This window comes from Lycium barbarum, chromosome 11, assembly GCF_019175385.1.
Source record: "Lycium barbarum isolate Lr01 chromosome 11, ASM1917538v2, whole genome shotgun sequence".
Classification (NCBI taxonomy): domain Eukaryota; kingdom Viridiplantae; phylum Streptophyta; class Magnoliopsida; order Solanales; family Solanaceae; genus Lycium; species Lycium barbarum.
Genome location: NC_083347.1, coordinates 10402903 through 10414397, shown reverse-complemented (window position 1 = coordinate 10414397; position 11495 = coordinate 10402903). Strand labels below are relative to the sequence as shown.

At 37.4% G+C, this 11495-nt stretch overlaps 2 protein-coding genes across 8 annotated transcripts; one reads left to right on the top strand and one right to left on the bottom strand.

The window, feature by feature from the left end:
- The first annotated feature begins 284 nt into the window (after positions 1-284).
- LOC132616699 (protein MEI2-like 2) lies at positions 285-7363 on the top strand. 7 transcript variants are annotated; one of them, XM_060331289.1, is made up of 13 exons: positions 285-579; positions 2849-2902; positions 3009-3140; positions 3221-3657; positions 3853-4011; positions 4106-4222; positions 4328-4479; positions 4726-4817; positions 4898-5795; positions 5888-5972; positions 6060-6128; positions 6363-6542; positions 6675-7363. In XM_060331289.1, exons 2-13 carry the CDS (start codon positions 2860-2862, stop codon positions 6804-6806), a joined length of 2496 nt encoding a protein of 831 aa, XP_060187272.1. In that variant the 5' UTR covers positions 285-579; positions 2849-2859; the 3' UTR covers positions 6807-7363. The 7 variants fall into 7 exon arrangements, with proteins under 7 accessions (XP_060187272.1, XP_060187275.1, XP_060187273.1 ...); XM_060331292.1 differs by lacking the exon at positions 285-579 and adding an exon at positions 592-777; XM_060331290.1 differs by lacking the exon at positions 285-579 and adding an exon at positions 592-783.
- Positions 7364-7649: 286 nt separating this feature from the next.
- On the bottom strand, positions 7650-10906 carry LOC132616701 (ribose-phosphate pyrophosphokinase 4). Its single transcript, XM_060331295.1, has 7 exons — positions 10604-10906; positions 9285-9600; positions 9093-9188; positions 8917-8985; positions 8703-8831; positions 8051-8150; positions 7650-7957 (listed from the first exon to the last, which is right to left on the bottom strand). Exons 1-7 carry the CDS (start codon positions 10729-10731, stop codon positions 7827-7829), a joined length of 969 nt encoding a protein of 322 aa, XP_060187278.1. The 5' UTR covers positions 10732-10906; the 3' UTR covers positions 7650-7826.
- Between the last annotated feature and the right edge of the window lie 589 nt (positions 10907-11495).

Genomic DNA, 11495 nt, shown 5'->3' with positions numbered 1-11495 from the left:
GAACGTATATTTTTCGCCACTTTTTTATTGCTCAAAGTGTCGAAGGGCAAAATCAAAAATAAAAAATCAACATGTGATGGGCAAAAATTAAAGACCACCCCCGAAATAGGGCATTCGTGCGATTATGAGATATCCGACATTATCCCATCGAGGTCTTTTCATCTGAGATAAATTTATCCAAACACTATAATCGAAAATAATTTAATCCGCGTATCAAATTATCCGTGTTAATAGTATTAATAATATTTAATAGTATAGATAGTGTGTTTCCCTCCAATCAATTACCTCTGTCTCTCTCTCTCCACCGCGCGTGGGAGTTATGTGTTTTGTGCCCTTTTGTTTATCTCTCTTCATTAAACACTAGTGTCCCGGCGGGAGAAAAGGAAGTGAAAGAGTAGACGAAATCTATTTCTCTCCTTCTACGACTCAATTCCTTTTTTTACTATTTTATTTCTTTTCTTTCTTCTGTCATCCACTTATAGTCTTTTTTTTCATCATTCTCTTTCTCTCTCTGTCGTGTACTTTTTGGCAGTTTATGATCGTGCCAACTTTATTCACCATTTCATCATCTTCTATGAGGGTACTGACTTACCACCCTTGTCTTTTTCACCCAATTTTCCGGGGTTTGTGTCTTGAAAAGTTTACTGGGTGTTCAAGTATTTGCTGAATATTATTGCTTGTTTTGCATGTGGGTTTCTGATTTTCTTTGGTCTTAGTGTTGAAGTTGTGATCTTTTTGGGATTTAGCTAGTTTATCCTACAAGGGAAAGTAATGATGGTGATGGTCGGTTCTTTGTTGTTTTAGTTTTTTTTTTTTTTTTGAAAATCTTAATGGGTGTTCAAGTTCTTGCTGAATATCACCTGCTTTGCATGTGGGTTTCTGATTTTGTTTGGTCTTGGTGTTAAAGTTGTGATCTTTTTGGGGTTTGGTTAGTTAATTTTAGTGCATGGTCAAGTATTTGCTGAATATAGCTTGCTTTGCATGTGGGTTTGTGATTTTGTTTGGGCTTAGTGTTCAAGTTGTGATCTTTTTGGGTTTTGGTTGGTTTAGTTTACAGTGGAAGTAGTGATAGTGATGGTCAATTCTTTATTTCTTTGGTTTGCTTGAAAATCTGAATGGATGTTCAAGTTCTTGGTGAATATTACCTGCTTTGCATGTGGGTTTGTGATTTTATTTGGGTCTTAAGCTGAAGTTGTGATCTTTTTGGGTTTTGGCTTGTTGATCCTACAGGGGAAAGTTATGATGGTCATGTCAATTCTTTATTTCTTTAGTTTTCCTGAAAATCTTAATGGGTGTTCTAGTTCTTGCTGTATATCACCTGCTTTGCTTGTGGGTTTGTGATTTTATCTTGTCTTAGTATTAAGTTTGTGATCTTTTTGGGTTTTGATTAGTTTTTTTCCAGGGAAGGTAATGATGGTGATGTCAATTGTTTGTTCTTTTAGTTCTCTAAAAAAGTAAGTGTTCAAGTTCTTGCTGAATGTTGTCTGCCTGGCATGTTGGTTTGTGATTTTCTTTGGTCTTAATGCTAAAGTTGTGATCTTTTTGGGTTTTGGTTTATTTTATTTCACAGTGGAGGTAATGATCGTGCTGTCAATTGTTGTTTCCTTAGGTTTTCTTGGTTTGCCTATGAAATTTGATTCTGGTGTGGGTAGGGTTGACCTTAAGAAAAAGTGAACTGCATGAACAAATCTCTCCTTTTTGTCTGAAATGTTCCAATTCTGTTGTGGGTTCCTCAAAACATTGAGCTGTCTGTGAAAACTTAGTATTAGCCAGGGTTCATTTTCTTTTCCGAAATTGATTGATGATTCATCATTTTTTTGGATAAAGTATTTATGATTTATCATCTGGGCACTCTAATCTTGGTTACATGTTGATTTGATGTTACACGGCATCTTTTGGCCTTAGACCTATAATAATGGAAGGTGAAGAATATGTCATCCATGACGGTTAGTGTCTCAGTATTTTTCTTGAAAGGCTTGCTTTTGTTCATTAAATGAACAGGGGTGTGTCAATTTGCTTTGGTTGAAAATTTTGCTCATCTGGTGCTTATTACTCAATTGAGTACTGAGCTATAGGGGATACCGGATATTGTGCTCTTCCCATGTGTGAACTGTATGTACCTCGCAATTCTTCTTGCACACAAGCATAGCTATAGCTTCTTATGTATACATTCAAATGCTTGTTATAGCACATTGGATTACACTCTTGGGTTGAGGAATTTTGTCTTTGATTTAACTCCTCTGCCAACTTCAGTAGTATGCTCCTAATGATGTTGGGGAGGTTGAGAATACTTAGCTCATTTAAATTTGCAATATGGAGAATAGATTGTAGATTTACCTTCTCAAAAAAAAAAAAAAAAAACAAAAAAAAAAAAAAAAAGAAAGAAAAGAATAGATTGTAAATTTGATTCCTATATATATATATATATATATATATATATATATATATATATATATATATCATGTTGGTTTACAGTTGTATGAATTTTCGGACGTGAAAATGGCTCTGTTTATTATTTGCTAGGTCCTTGAGGTCTATTTCTGTGAATAATCTACTCTCTTGTGGTGAGAGATGAAGTATTCTTTCTTTGTTCACCGTCTGCCCAGGGAGTCTTTCATGAGCTAGATTTCTTATACATGTTACCATTCTATAAAAAATTCCTGCTGCTCGTATTCATTACTATTGGTTGGTGACTCTTTTGTTCTTGATGGAAAGATTTCTATTTAATGTAATTTGTCTGGATTGTGATATTTGCTGCATGAGCTTAAAATTATTAGCAGTTTCTCCTTTATGACTTCCCTTCGTGAAATAAGCCTCTCAGGAAATCTCATGTTCTTCATATTTGCAGAAACTGACTAGATGGAGAAGTCTCTAAAGAAACTCATTTCAGATGATTCTGAAGGTAAATTATTCCTATAACGTATGAAAAACTAAAACCAGTTTTTGGCACTATCTTCTTGTGTTCTCAACAAGTTAATACGTTTCAATCTTTTTGCATATCTAAATAGTTCCATCAGCAAAGACTTCTGGTACAGAGATGAATGCTTGGAAAATACCCCTTTTTGGAACAGCTGCACATCATGCATCAACTGATGCAAGCTTGTTTTCTAGCTCACTGCCTGTTCTGCCACATGCAAAATGTATGTTTAACTTTCTTCTTTAAGCTTACTATCTTCATTCAATTCGAGGGATTCCCTTGACTCATTTTTTCAATTTGCAGTAAACTTCGCTGAATCTGAGAACTACGGTCAATCCATTGATGACAGCTCACCCAGCATTAAAGATCAACTGGAAGAGGAACCAAGTCCAGATGGGTGTTTGCTCCCTGGCGATGAAGATGAGCTATTAGCAGGCATAATGGATGATTTTGATCTTAGTGGGTTGCCAACTCAGCTGGAGGACTTGGAAGATGATTTTTTTGGCAGTGGTGGAGGATTAGAATTGGAAACTGAGTCTCTGGATAATTCACTTAATGGTTTTGCGAAATTAAGCATGTCTGATGGTATTCTTGGAAATAGTGTTGGACATCATGTCTTCCCAAACAGTACTGGAACTGTTGCGGGAGAACACCCATACGGAGAGCATCCTTCTAGGACATTGTTTGTTCGGAATATTAACAGCAATGTAGAGGACTCCGAGCTGCAATCTCTCTTTGAGGTTATATTTTAACAAAGTGTATAACTATCTGTTCTGGTGTCTCCGTTATCGCCGTTAAGATAGTCGTTGCTGATTCTGTTTGTTTCCGAGAGAAATTCTCTTTTGGCCAACATTATATGCTTGAACACTGTACCTATTATACATTTTGTCTAGAGAAGTCATACTGACTTTTATATAATTGCTTTTCTCTTGAAGCAATATGGTGATATCAGAACTTTGTACACTTCATGCAAGCATAGGGGCTTCGTGATGATATCTTACTATGATATTCGAGCTGCTCGAACCGCAATGCGTGTACTTCAACATAAGCCTCTAAGACGGAGAAAGCTAGACATTCATTTCTCAATTCCTAAGGTCTGAGTAAAGACAATGTTCATACTTAACTGGTGGACATGCCAATATATTTAAGGCCCAACTTTTAACTATTATCATTTATTTCTGCATCCAGGAAAATCCATCAGAGAAAGATATTAACCAAGGAACACTGGTCATTTTCAACTTGGATCTTTCAGTATCCAATGATGATCTCCTCCAAATATTTGGGGCTTATGGGGAAGTGAAGGAGGTAACAGCTTTGCCGATTTTTTAACTTTGATTGTTTTTGTGTTTTTATGCTACGTTGAATCTGCTTATGACCAACTTGGTTGCTCATATTGCATGGGAAATGCAGATAAGGGAGACACCGCATAAGCGCCATCATAAGTTCATTGAGTTTTACGATGTTAGAGCAGCTGAGGCTGCCCTCAAGGCTTTAAATAGGAGCGACATAGCTGGTAAGCGGATCAAGCTTGAACCCAGCCGGCCTGGTGGAGCCCGTCGAAGGTATGTCCTTAGTCTTCTCTTAATGGAAACTTTTGATGAAATTTTTGAGCTAAATTTACTCTGTACTATTGCTTGTGGACATGCATACGGGCCAAAAAACAAATATCAGACCAGAACAAGTAGAACATAATAACTTCTTATTATTATGGCTTTCAATCTATTTATGCTCAATCATTCATTTGGATTACTATGCAATTTTGATCATCTTTAAGGAGAAACATTGATGGTTTTGCATCCAATGTATAGCTTGATACAACAACTTAGTCAAGACTATGAACATGAAGAAGCTCGAACATTTAGGCACTCGGTTGGTTCTCCAATCGCCAGCTCTCCTCCAGGTATTTTCATTTTCATAAATGACTGATATTAATCAAGGAGAGTTCATGTGATAAGCAAAAATTGATGTTGTATCCAACAGGCAGCTGGTCAAACTTTGGCAGTCCTGTTGAGCCGAGCTCATTGCTAGGTTATAATCAGTCACCTGGTCTAAGAAATCTCAGCCCTGTAAATGGAAATCATATGCCAGGGCTGGCTTCTATTCTTCCAGGCCATTTTTCAAGTCCTAAGATTGCTCCTATTGGTAAAGATCCAGGACGGCTTGGGCCTCTGAATCATGCAATTACTAGTCCCAAGTCAGTGCAAGGAGTGGGTTATCAACATTCTTATTCAGTTCCTGAGCATAAACCACATTTGAACTTTGGATCTATGTCGCTTGTTGAGCCTAAGTCATCTGGGATTGGGACACTTTCCGGACCACAATTTCTTTGGGGAAGTCCCCCCGTACAGTCCGAACATACTGACTCTTCTGTCTGGTCAAATTCATCATTGGCACATCCATTTGCATCAAATGGACAACAGCAAGGCTATCCATATTCCCATCGACAGGGCTTGTTCCTCGGATCACATCATGTGGGATCTGCTCCATCAGGAATTCCCCTGGACAGGCGTTTAGGTTTTTTCTCCGAGTCTCCTGAAACGTCATATATGAACCAAGTAGCATATGGTGGTAAAGGTTCTAGTCATAACAATGGAAGCCATGTGATGAGTATAGGTAGCCTTGGGGCAATGAACATGAGTGTTTCTCCTAGCTCTAGAATGATGTCGCTGCCTAGGAACGGGCCTCTATTTTTCGGAAATGGCTCTTACGGAGGAATAGGAATGGCTAACAATGAAGGGGCAATGGAACGGGGTCGAAGTCGAAGAGTTGAGAGTGGAAATGAGATAGACAACAAAAAACAATATCTGCTTGATTTGGGGAAGATCATGAGTGGAGAAGATACTAGGACTACTTTAATGATTAAAAACATCCCAAACAAGTAAGAGCCATATAAATTCTGAATTAGGGAGCTCTGGGTTTTTGTATGATTATTCAATGCTTAATGATTCTGTGTTCTTCCATATATTTAAGGTACACCTCAAAGATGCTACTCACAGTAATTGACGAGACTCATAAGAATACATATGATTTCCTCTACTTGCCTATTGACTTCAAGGTAGTACAGTATATTTCTCTATTATGTCTTCACATCTTCTAAAAAAATTATATTGAAGGCTAGAATTTATTTTTATGGTTTTGGCAGAACAAATGTAACGTTGGTTATGCCTTCATCAACATGGTTTCTCCTTCACATATTATCTCCTTTTATGAGGTTAGCGTTCTCTTACAATACCACAGTCCTGCTGATTGTAGATTTCTGCGGTATGTAGTATTTATTAACAAAATAGAAGGAAAAAGAAAAATGAGTACACGTTGTACTGGCCTAAAGTTTGTGTGGTGGACGATTTAACCATCTTCATAAATTGAATGTGGTTTACTTATTAAACAGAAGTAGTTTTGGTATAGTTATTTGTTGAAAATGACTTGGTGTGAGATACTTGTGCAGGCATTCAATGGGAAGAAGTGGGAAAAGTTCAACAGTGAAAAGGTTGCTTCCTTGGCTTATGCTCGTATCCAAGGGAAGACAGCCTTGGTTGCTCATTTCCAGAACTCAAGCTTAATGAACGAAGACAAGCGGTGCCGGCCAATTCTTTTCCGGTCAGAGGGCCAAGAAGCAGCTGACCAGGTAGCATAAGTCACTGTATTGAATCTTTATAAATGACTGCCTAGCTAAAACATAATTGTATATCCTTTATTAAAATTATTGTCTACTAAGTGTGTGCTCATTCAAAATGATGACCTGTTCGATTTTGTTCAGGAACCGTTGCCATCCTACAATTTGAACATTTGCGTCCGTTTTCCTGATGGGTCCTATTCTGGAGATTCTCTGGATAGTCCAAAGGGTGATCTAGATGAGAAGCTCTACATAATGCACCAAGAGAGGACCTGACTCTTGACCATATGATACATGGTGGCAATGAGTTCTAACTGTGAATAGGAATAGTAGTACATAATAACTTATTAAGCCGGAAATCGCATATAATCTCGTCTGTGCTAGGCAGTGTCTGCTTTTTGAATGAATGACACTGTCACATATAATCTCGTGTGTGCTAGGCCGTGTCTGCTTTTTGAATGAACGACACTCCACAGCATGCGGGGCAAAATGTTACGAGGCAGAGAGCATTTTGTTTTTACCTCGAGTGTTGACAAGTTGAAGCATTCAGGCAACATGTGAAGTCTCTCTGCTGTTGATAATGCTTTGCTGCTAGAAGTGTACATAACCTCTCCTTTTTACTTCTTTGGTTGTCATGTACACTTCTTGTGGTGAGTTTGTCTTGCCACGCAGTATACATGTTTAGAGTGTAATGGGGCTGTTTCTAAGTGTATGATATGGAATACAGAATCCTGCACTTTTTATGGATTTCACCTCTTTACTGATGTAATGAAGGCAACTGTTGTAATTATAACTTGAATGTGCGGTTGAACTTATGCTACTTATTTCATCAACCTTAGTTTTCTCTGATCAGTCATCAGATTCATGCTGGGCATGCTATGCGTTTTTCTGGTTGGCAATGCCTTATTCTGATCGAGTGATCAATCGATACCGGAATCAATTGTTTATGTAAAGGAAATATAACTGATTGATTGAAAAGTATTCTGCCTTGTAATATTATGGGCGAAACTTTGAGGAGTTTGATCCAACTTCTTGTACAAGTTGGATAAGACCACGCATATTAGATAATATTATATGCCCAAGAAACTGGAGAATGCAAGTAGTGCTCTAGAAAATCAGTTGACATAGGGAACTGAAAATGTTATTGCAATGGGATTCATCATATTAGAAGTTTCTCTCACAAGGGTAATGTTCCAGCTTAAACCAATTAAGATCCTTGCGCAATTACTCCAACAATAATAAAGATCATCATATTTCCTTCTTACTACAACTTGACATAGGTAGCAAATAGTGTTCTCATGTTTGAAGTGCATCAGCTATTGATCCTGCCAAACTTATGACTTCAAAAGGAGCTTTATTAGCTATGGCTTTCACCGTGAGGGGACATGAATCTGTGATCCAAAAGTATGTGAATGCTTTCTCTGAACCTGAACACGAAAAGGGTATTGCTAACAATCAGAGGATCAGGTATTCGAGAAGGAGTAAATAAACGACAGATGGATAGAAATACAAGTAGTTACCATCGCTCTTGTGCATAAAACGCTCCCATGACCGCTTTGGAAAAACTCCGTGGGTCACATATGCACTAACCTTTGCTGCACCATGAGCTGCTAAAACTTTCTGGTGAATCAAGAGTCGAACAAATAAACCATTAGCGGTGCCAGAACCACCAAAAAAGAACAAGGAAAAAAATGCCCTTATTTAGATAATTTAAGATGTTAAGTCAGATATTTTTAACAACTCAGAATGAGTTAAGTGGAAGAGCTGAAATTGGGAAGTTGACACATCTTGTTGGGTATAACTTCACATGCAGGGGAGAAAAAATAACCCAAAAATGAAGTTGGTAAACATGGGATGCTTAACAAATCGAAATTAGGCATGTACACAGAAATTGAACAAACAAAAGCATCAGCCCTACTGCTAAACAAAATCAGGTAACAAGGGACAAGAAGTAATCAGAAAATTTACTCAATGAACATAATAACACATCTCTTCAATCATTTGTCTGCAAATGTAAAATTATGAAAAGAAGAAACAGAGTTCTATAAGACCTCTTCACAACCCTAGAACTAAAGAAACCTGGCAATAACTAATCGTTAGGTTTAGGTGATGTAATTTGAGGATTCGGACACAATAACTAGACCACTTATCACATTCAAGAGAAAGGATTACCTGGCATTCAATGAGGGTACCTCCAGATTGGACCAAGTCATCAACAATGACCACATGACAGCCGGCAGGATTACCCTCTTTAAGCCTGACAATTCTCTTATCACCCTCCCGGACTTTATTGCAAATTACCTAGGAGAAGAAAATCTGCTAAGTTCGAGATGATATAAGGAAGCAGAGAGAAACCAAAGGAAAGGAATTTCTATTATTTACTAACAGCGGGGTAATGACCCAATTGCTTGTAGAACCGCTTCCAAGCTCCATCATCAGGAAAAGCTATAACTATCTGGAATATAAAAATTGTTAGGACATGACCAAATGAACATTTTTTATGTATTAAGTCCCGTACTCGAAAGAATGAGGATATATATGTTTATCAGGAAAACTGCTAACCTTCTCAGACTGTGGAAGTTGCTGAAGCCGTTGCTTCAACAGAGGGATTCCAGTCTCAAACAGAGGCAGAACGTGGTCTCCAAAATAAAACCTCTCCTGCAGAAACATAGACACATCAACATCTCGAGAAGCATTTGAGCTTAGAATACATGAAAAGGTCAAGTTGGTCTTTGTGAAAAAACTGAAATTAACCTGCAATGCATGGATGTCATAGATGACTACACTGGTTGGACCACCTCTTGAGATTGGAATGTTTGATATTATTCTAGCCATGGTGAATGCAGTAGCCACATCTCCTTCCTCTTCCATCCGTTCAAAGGATCCCGTTGGAAAGAACGGCAATACAAGTGTAAATGACGCGACAAATAGCCTTGGAAGAGCAAATATCACAGAAAGTTGTTCAAAAATGACTGCTGGTGAACTGAAAGATGCCAGAAAAGCAACATGCTGCCCACGGATATTCTGTGCATTGTTTATGAAGAGATTTGGAAAACCATCATCGAAACTCCTGGAACATGCACAAATATTTGTTAGCTTTGTCCCAAAGAGTCAATGCGAACTAGTTTATAAGTATCAGCACCGTTTATAGGCCCACCAGTAAGCTAGGTATATAAGTGCTAACGCATATGCATTGCCAATTTAAGATATCTTTATTTGATCTCAATAACGAAGTAGGCATGAATTGAAGCCTTGAACTATCTTTGTAAACAATAAACACTACTTTTTTCCCTCAAAGATACATGAGAACTCCACCTATGTTTGCAACTATAAGTAGTCTTCAAGCCTGAAAGGAGTGTCAAGGTAGATTGACAGCTAGTGTTAAAATAGGCTAACTATGACGAATTCGCTGGAATGAAGGAGACATAAATAAAGCCGAACAGATATAGAGGATTCATATAGCCTCAACCAACTAATTTGGGGTTGAGACATAGTTGATGTATATTATCCATAAAGATCTCAGCAAAATTGTTTCCCTGAAATCTTGCTAAGTCATTTCTCAGTGAAACTTTACTAGTCAATGAGTCAATGTTTGACTAAAAAATGTAATTGGAACTTGACTTTCACTTTCCCAGCGTCGTTCAAAAACTGTTAAATATTACTAGTATTCTTTAGTCAAGCCTATTCCTTCACTTACCCATTTAATACGGCAGCATTCTCTCACATCAAGCAAAACTGTACCCAAACAGAAAAAGGGGGAATCTTGGTTTCATTTCCTCTTATCAAATAATCTTTTGAAGAGAATTGTATGTAATAAAGATTTGAACTTTATGTATATTGAAGAATTTTGAATAAAATAATTAGTTGAATTCTTACTGGATATACATAAATCCAATGTGTATGTATCATAGACAGTCATTTATCAGCAGAAATATTTTCACTAGGAAAATGAATAGACCTACAGTCACATGCTAAATGTGTGTGTCCCTAAGCTTTTAAAAACAACACAAAATTCAACAGAGACATGAAAAAGAAGCCATAAAGCAGTGAAAAGAATGGGGGAGGATACATACCTCCAGTTAATGGAATGGAGATGAATGCAGTCAGAATCAGAAGCAATCTTGCGAGCAAGTTGTTCCATTTCAACACAGTAGTACAACAGCACTTGCTTCTTCATCACCACTGCACTACCATTCTCCATCGAGTCAACACACCGACAACTTTTGCTTTCAGACCAAAAGATATTTCTCACTTTGTTTGCAGCCAACAGTAAACAAAGAGGGGGCGCGGCTCTGTCTACTGAGTGCTGTCTATTTATAGCATGTCTTTTTGCAGTGGATTTGGGTGCCCTCTTCTTTTACTAGCCAATTCTTTTTTTATGCTACCTAATCTTTCTTCCTATATTGGCCGTGTTTTGTACGACGCAAATGTTCTCTTTGAATTTTTTTTTTTTTTTTTTTGGTTATTATAAAAATTAAGTGATAACGTTTCATAAATAAACAAAACATATTATCCTAAAAATATTTGTACATAAACTAGGCAAACACTACGAGAACAAATATGATTGGGACTGGGGGTCGAGGGTCGGGACGCAAGGATGAATTTACATGTAAATTATGGGGCATGTGAATCCATGATCTCTCCGTAAAATTAGATATTTTATTTTCATATTTTCTAGAATTGATATAATATTAATTACTGACAGCCATACTCCAAAAAGACTGAATGATACACTTGGTTGAATGCTCAGTTATTTACTTAGAGGATTAGGGATTAATTCTCGCTAGCTACTTTTTTTTTCTTTTTTTTCTTTTTAAGTTGTGCATCCATGTTCTACAAATCATAGATTCGCTTATGTGGGGGTGGCAAGTTGGGTAGGTGGAGGTTGGATCGAGGCAGAGTGTTAGAGGGCAGGAAGGATTCGATTAGGTGGAATTTATTTATGGAACTAATTTTTCCTACCTA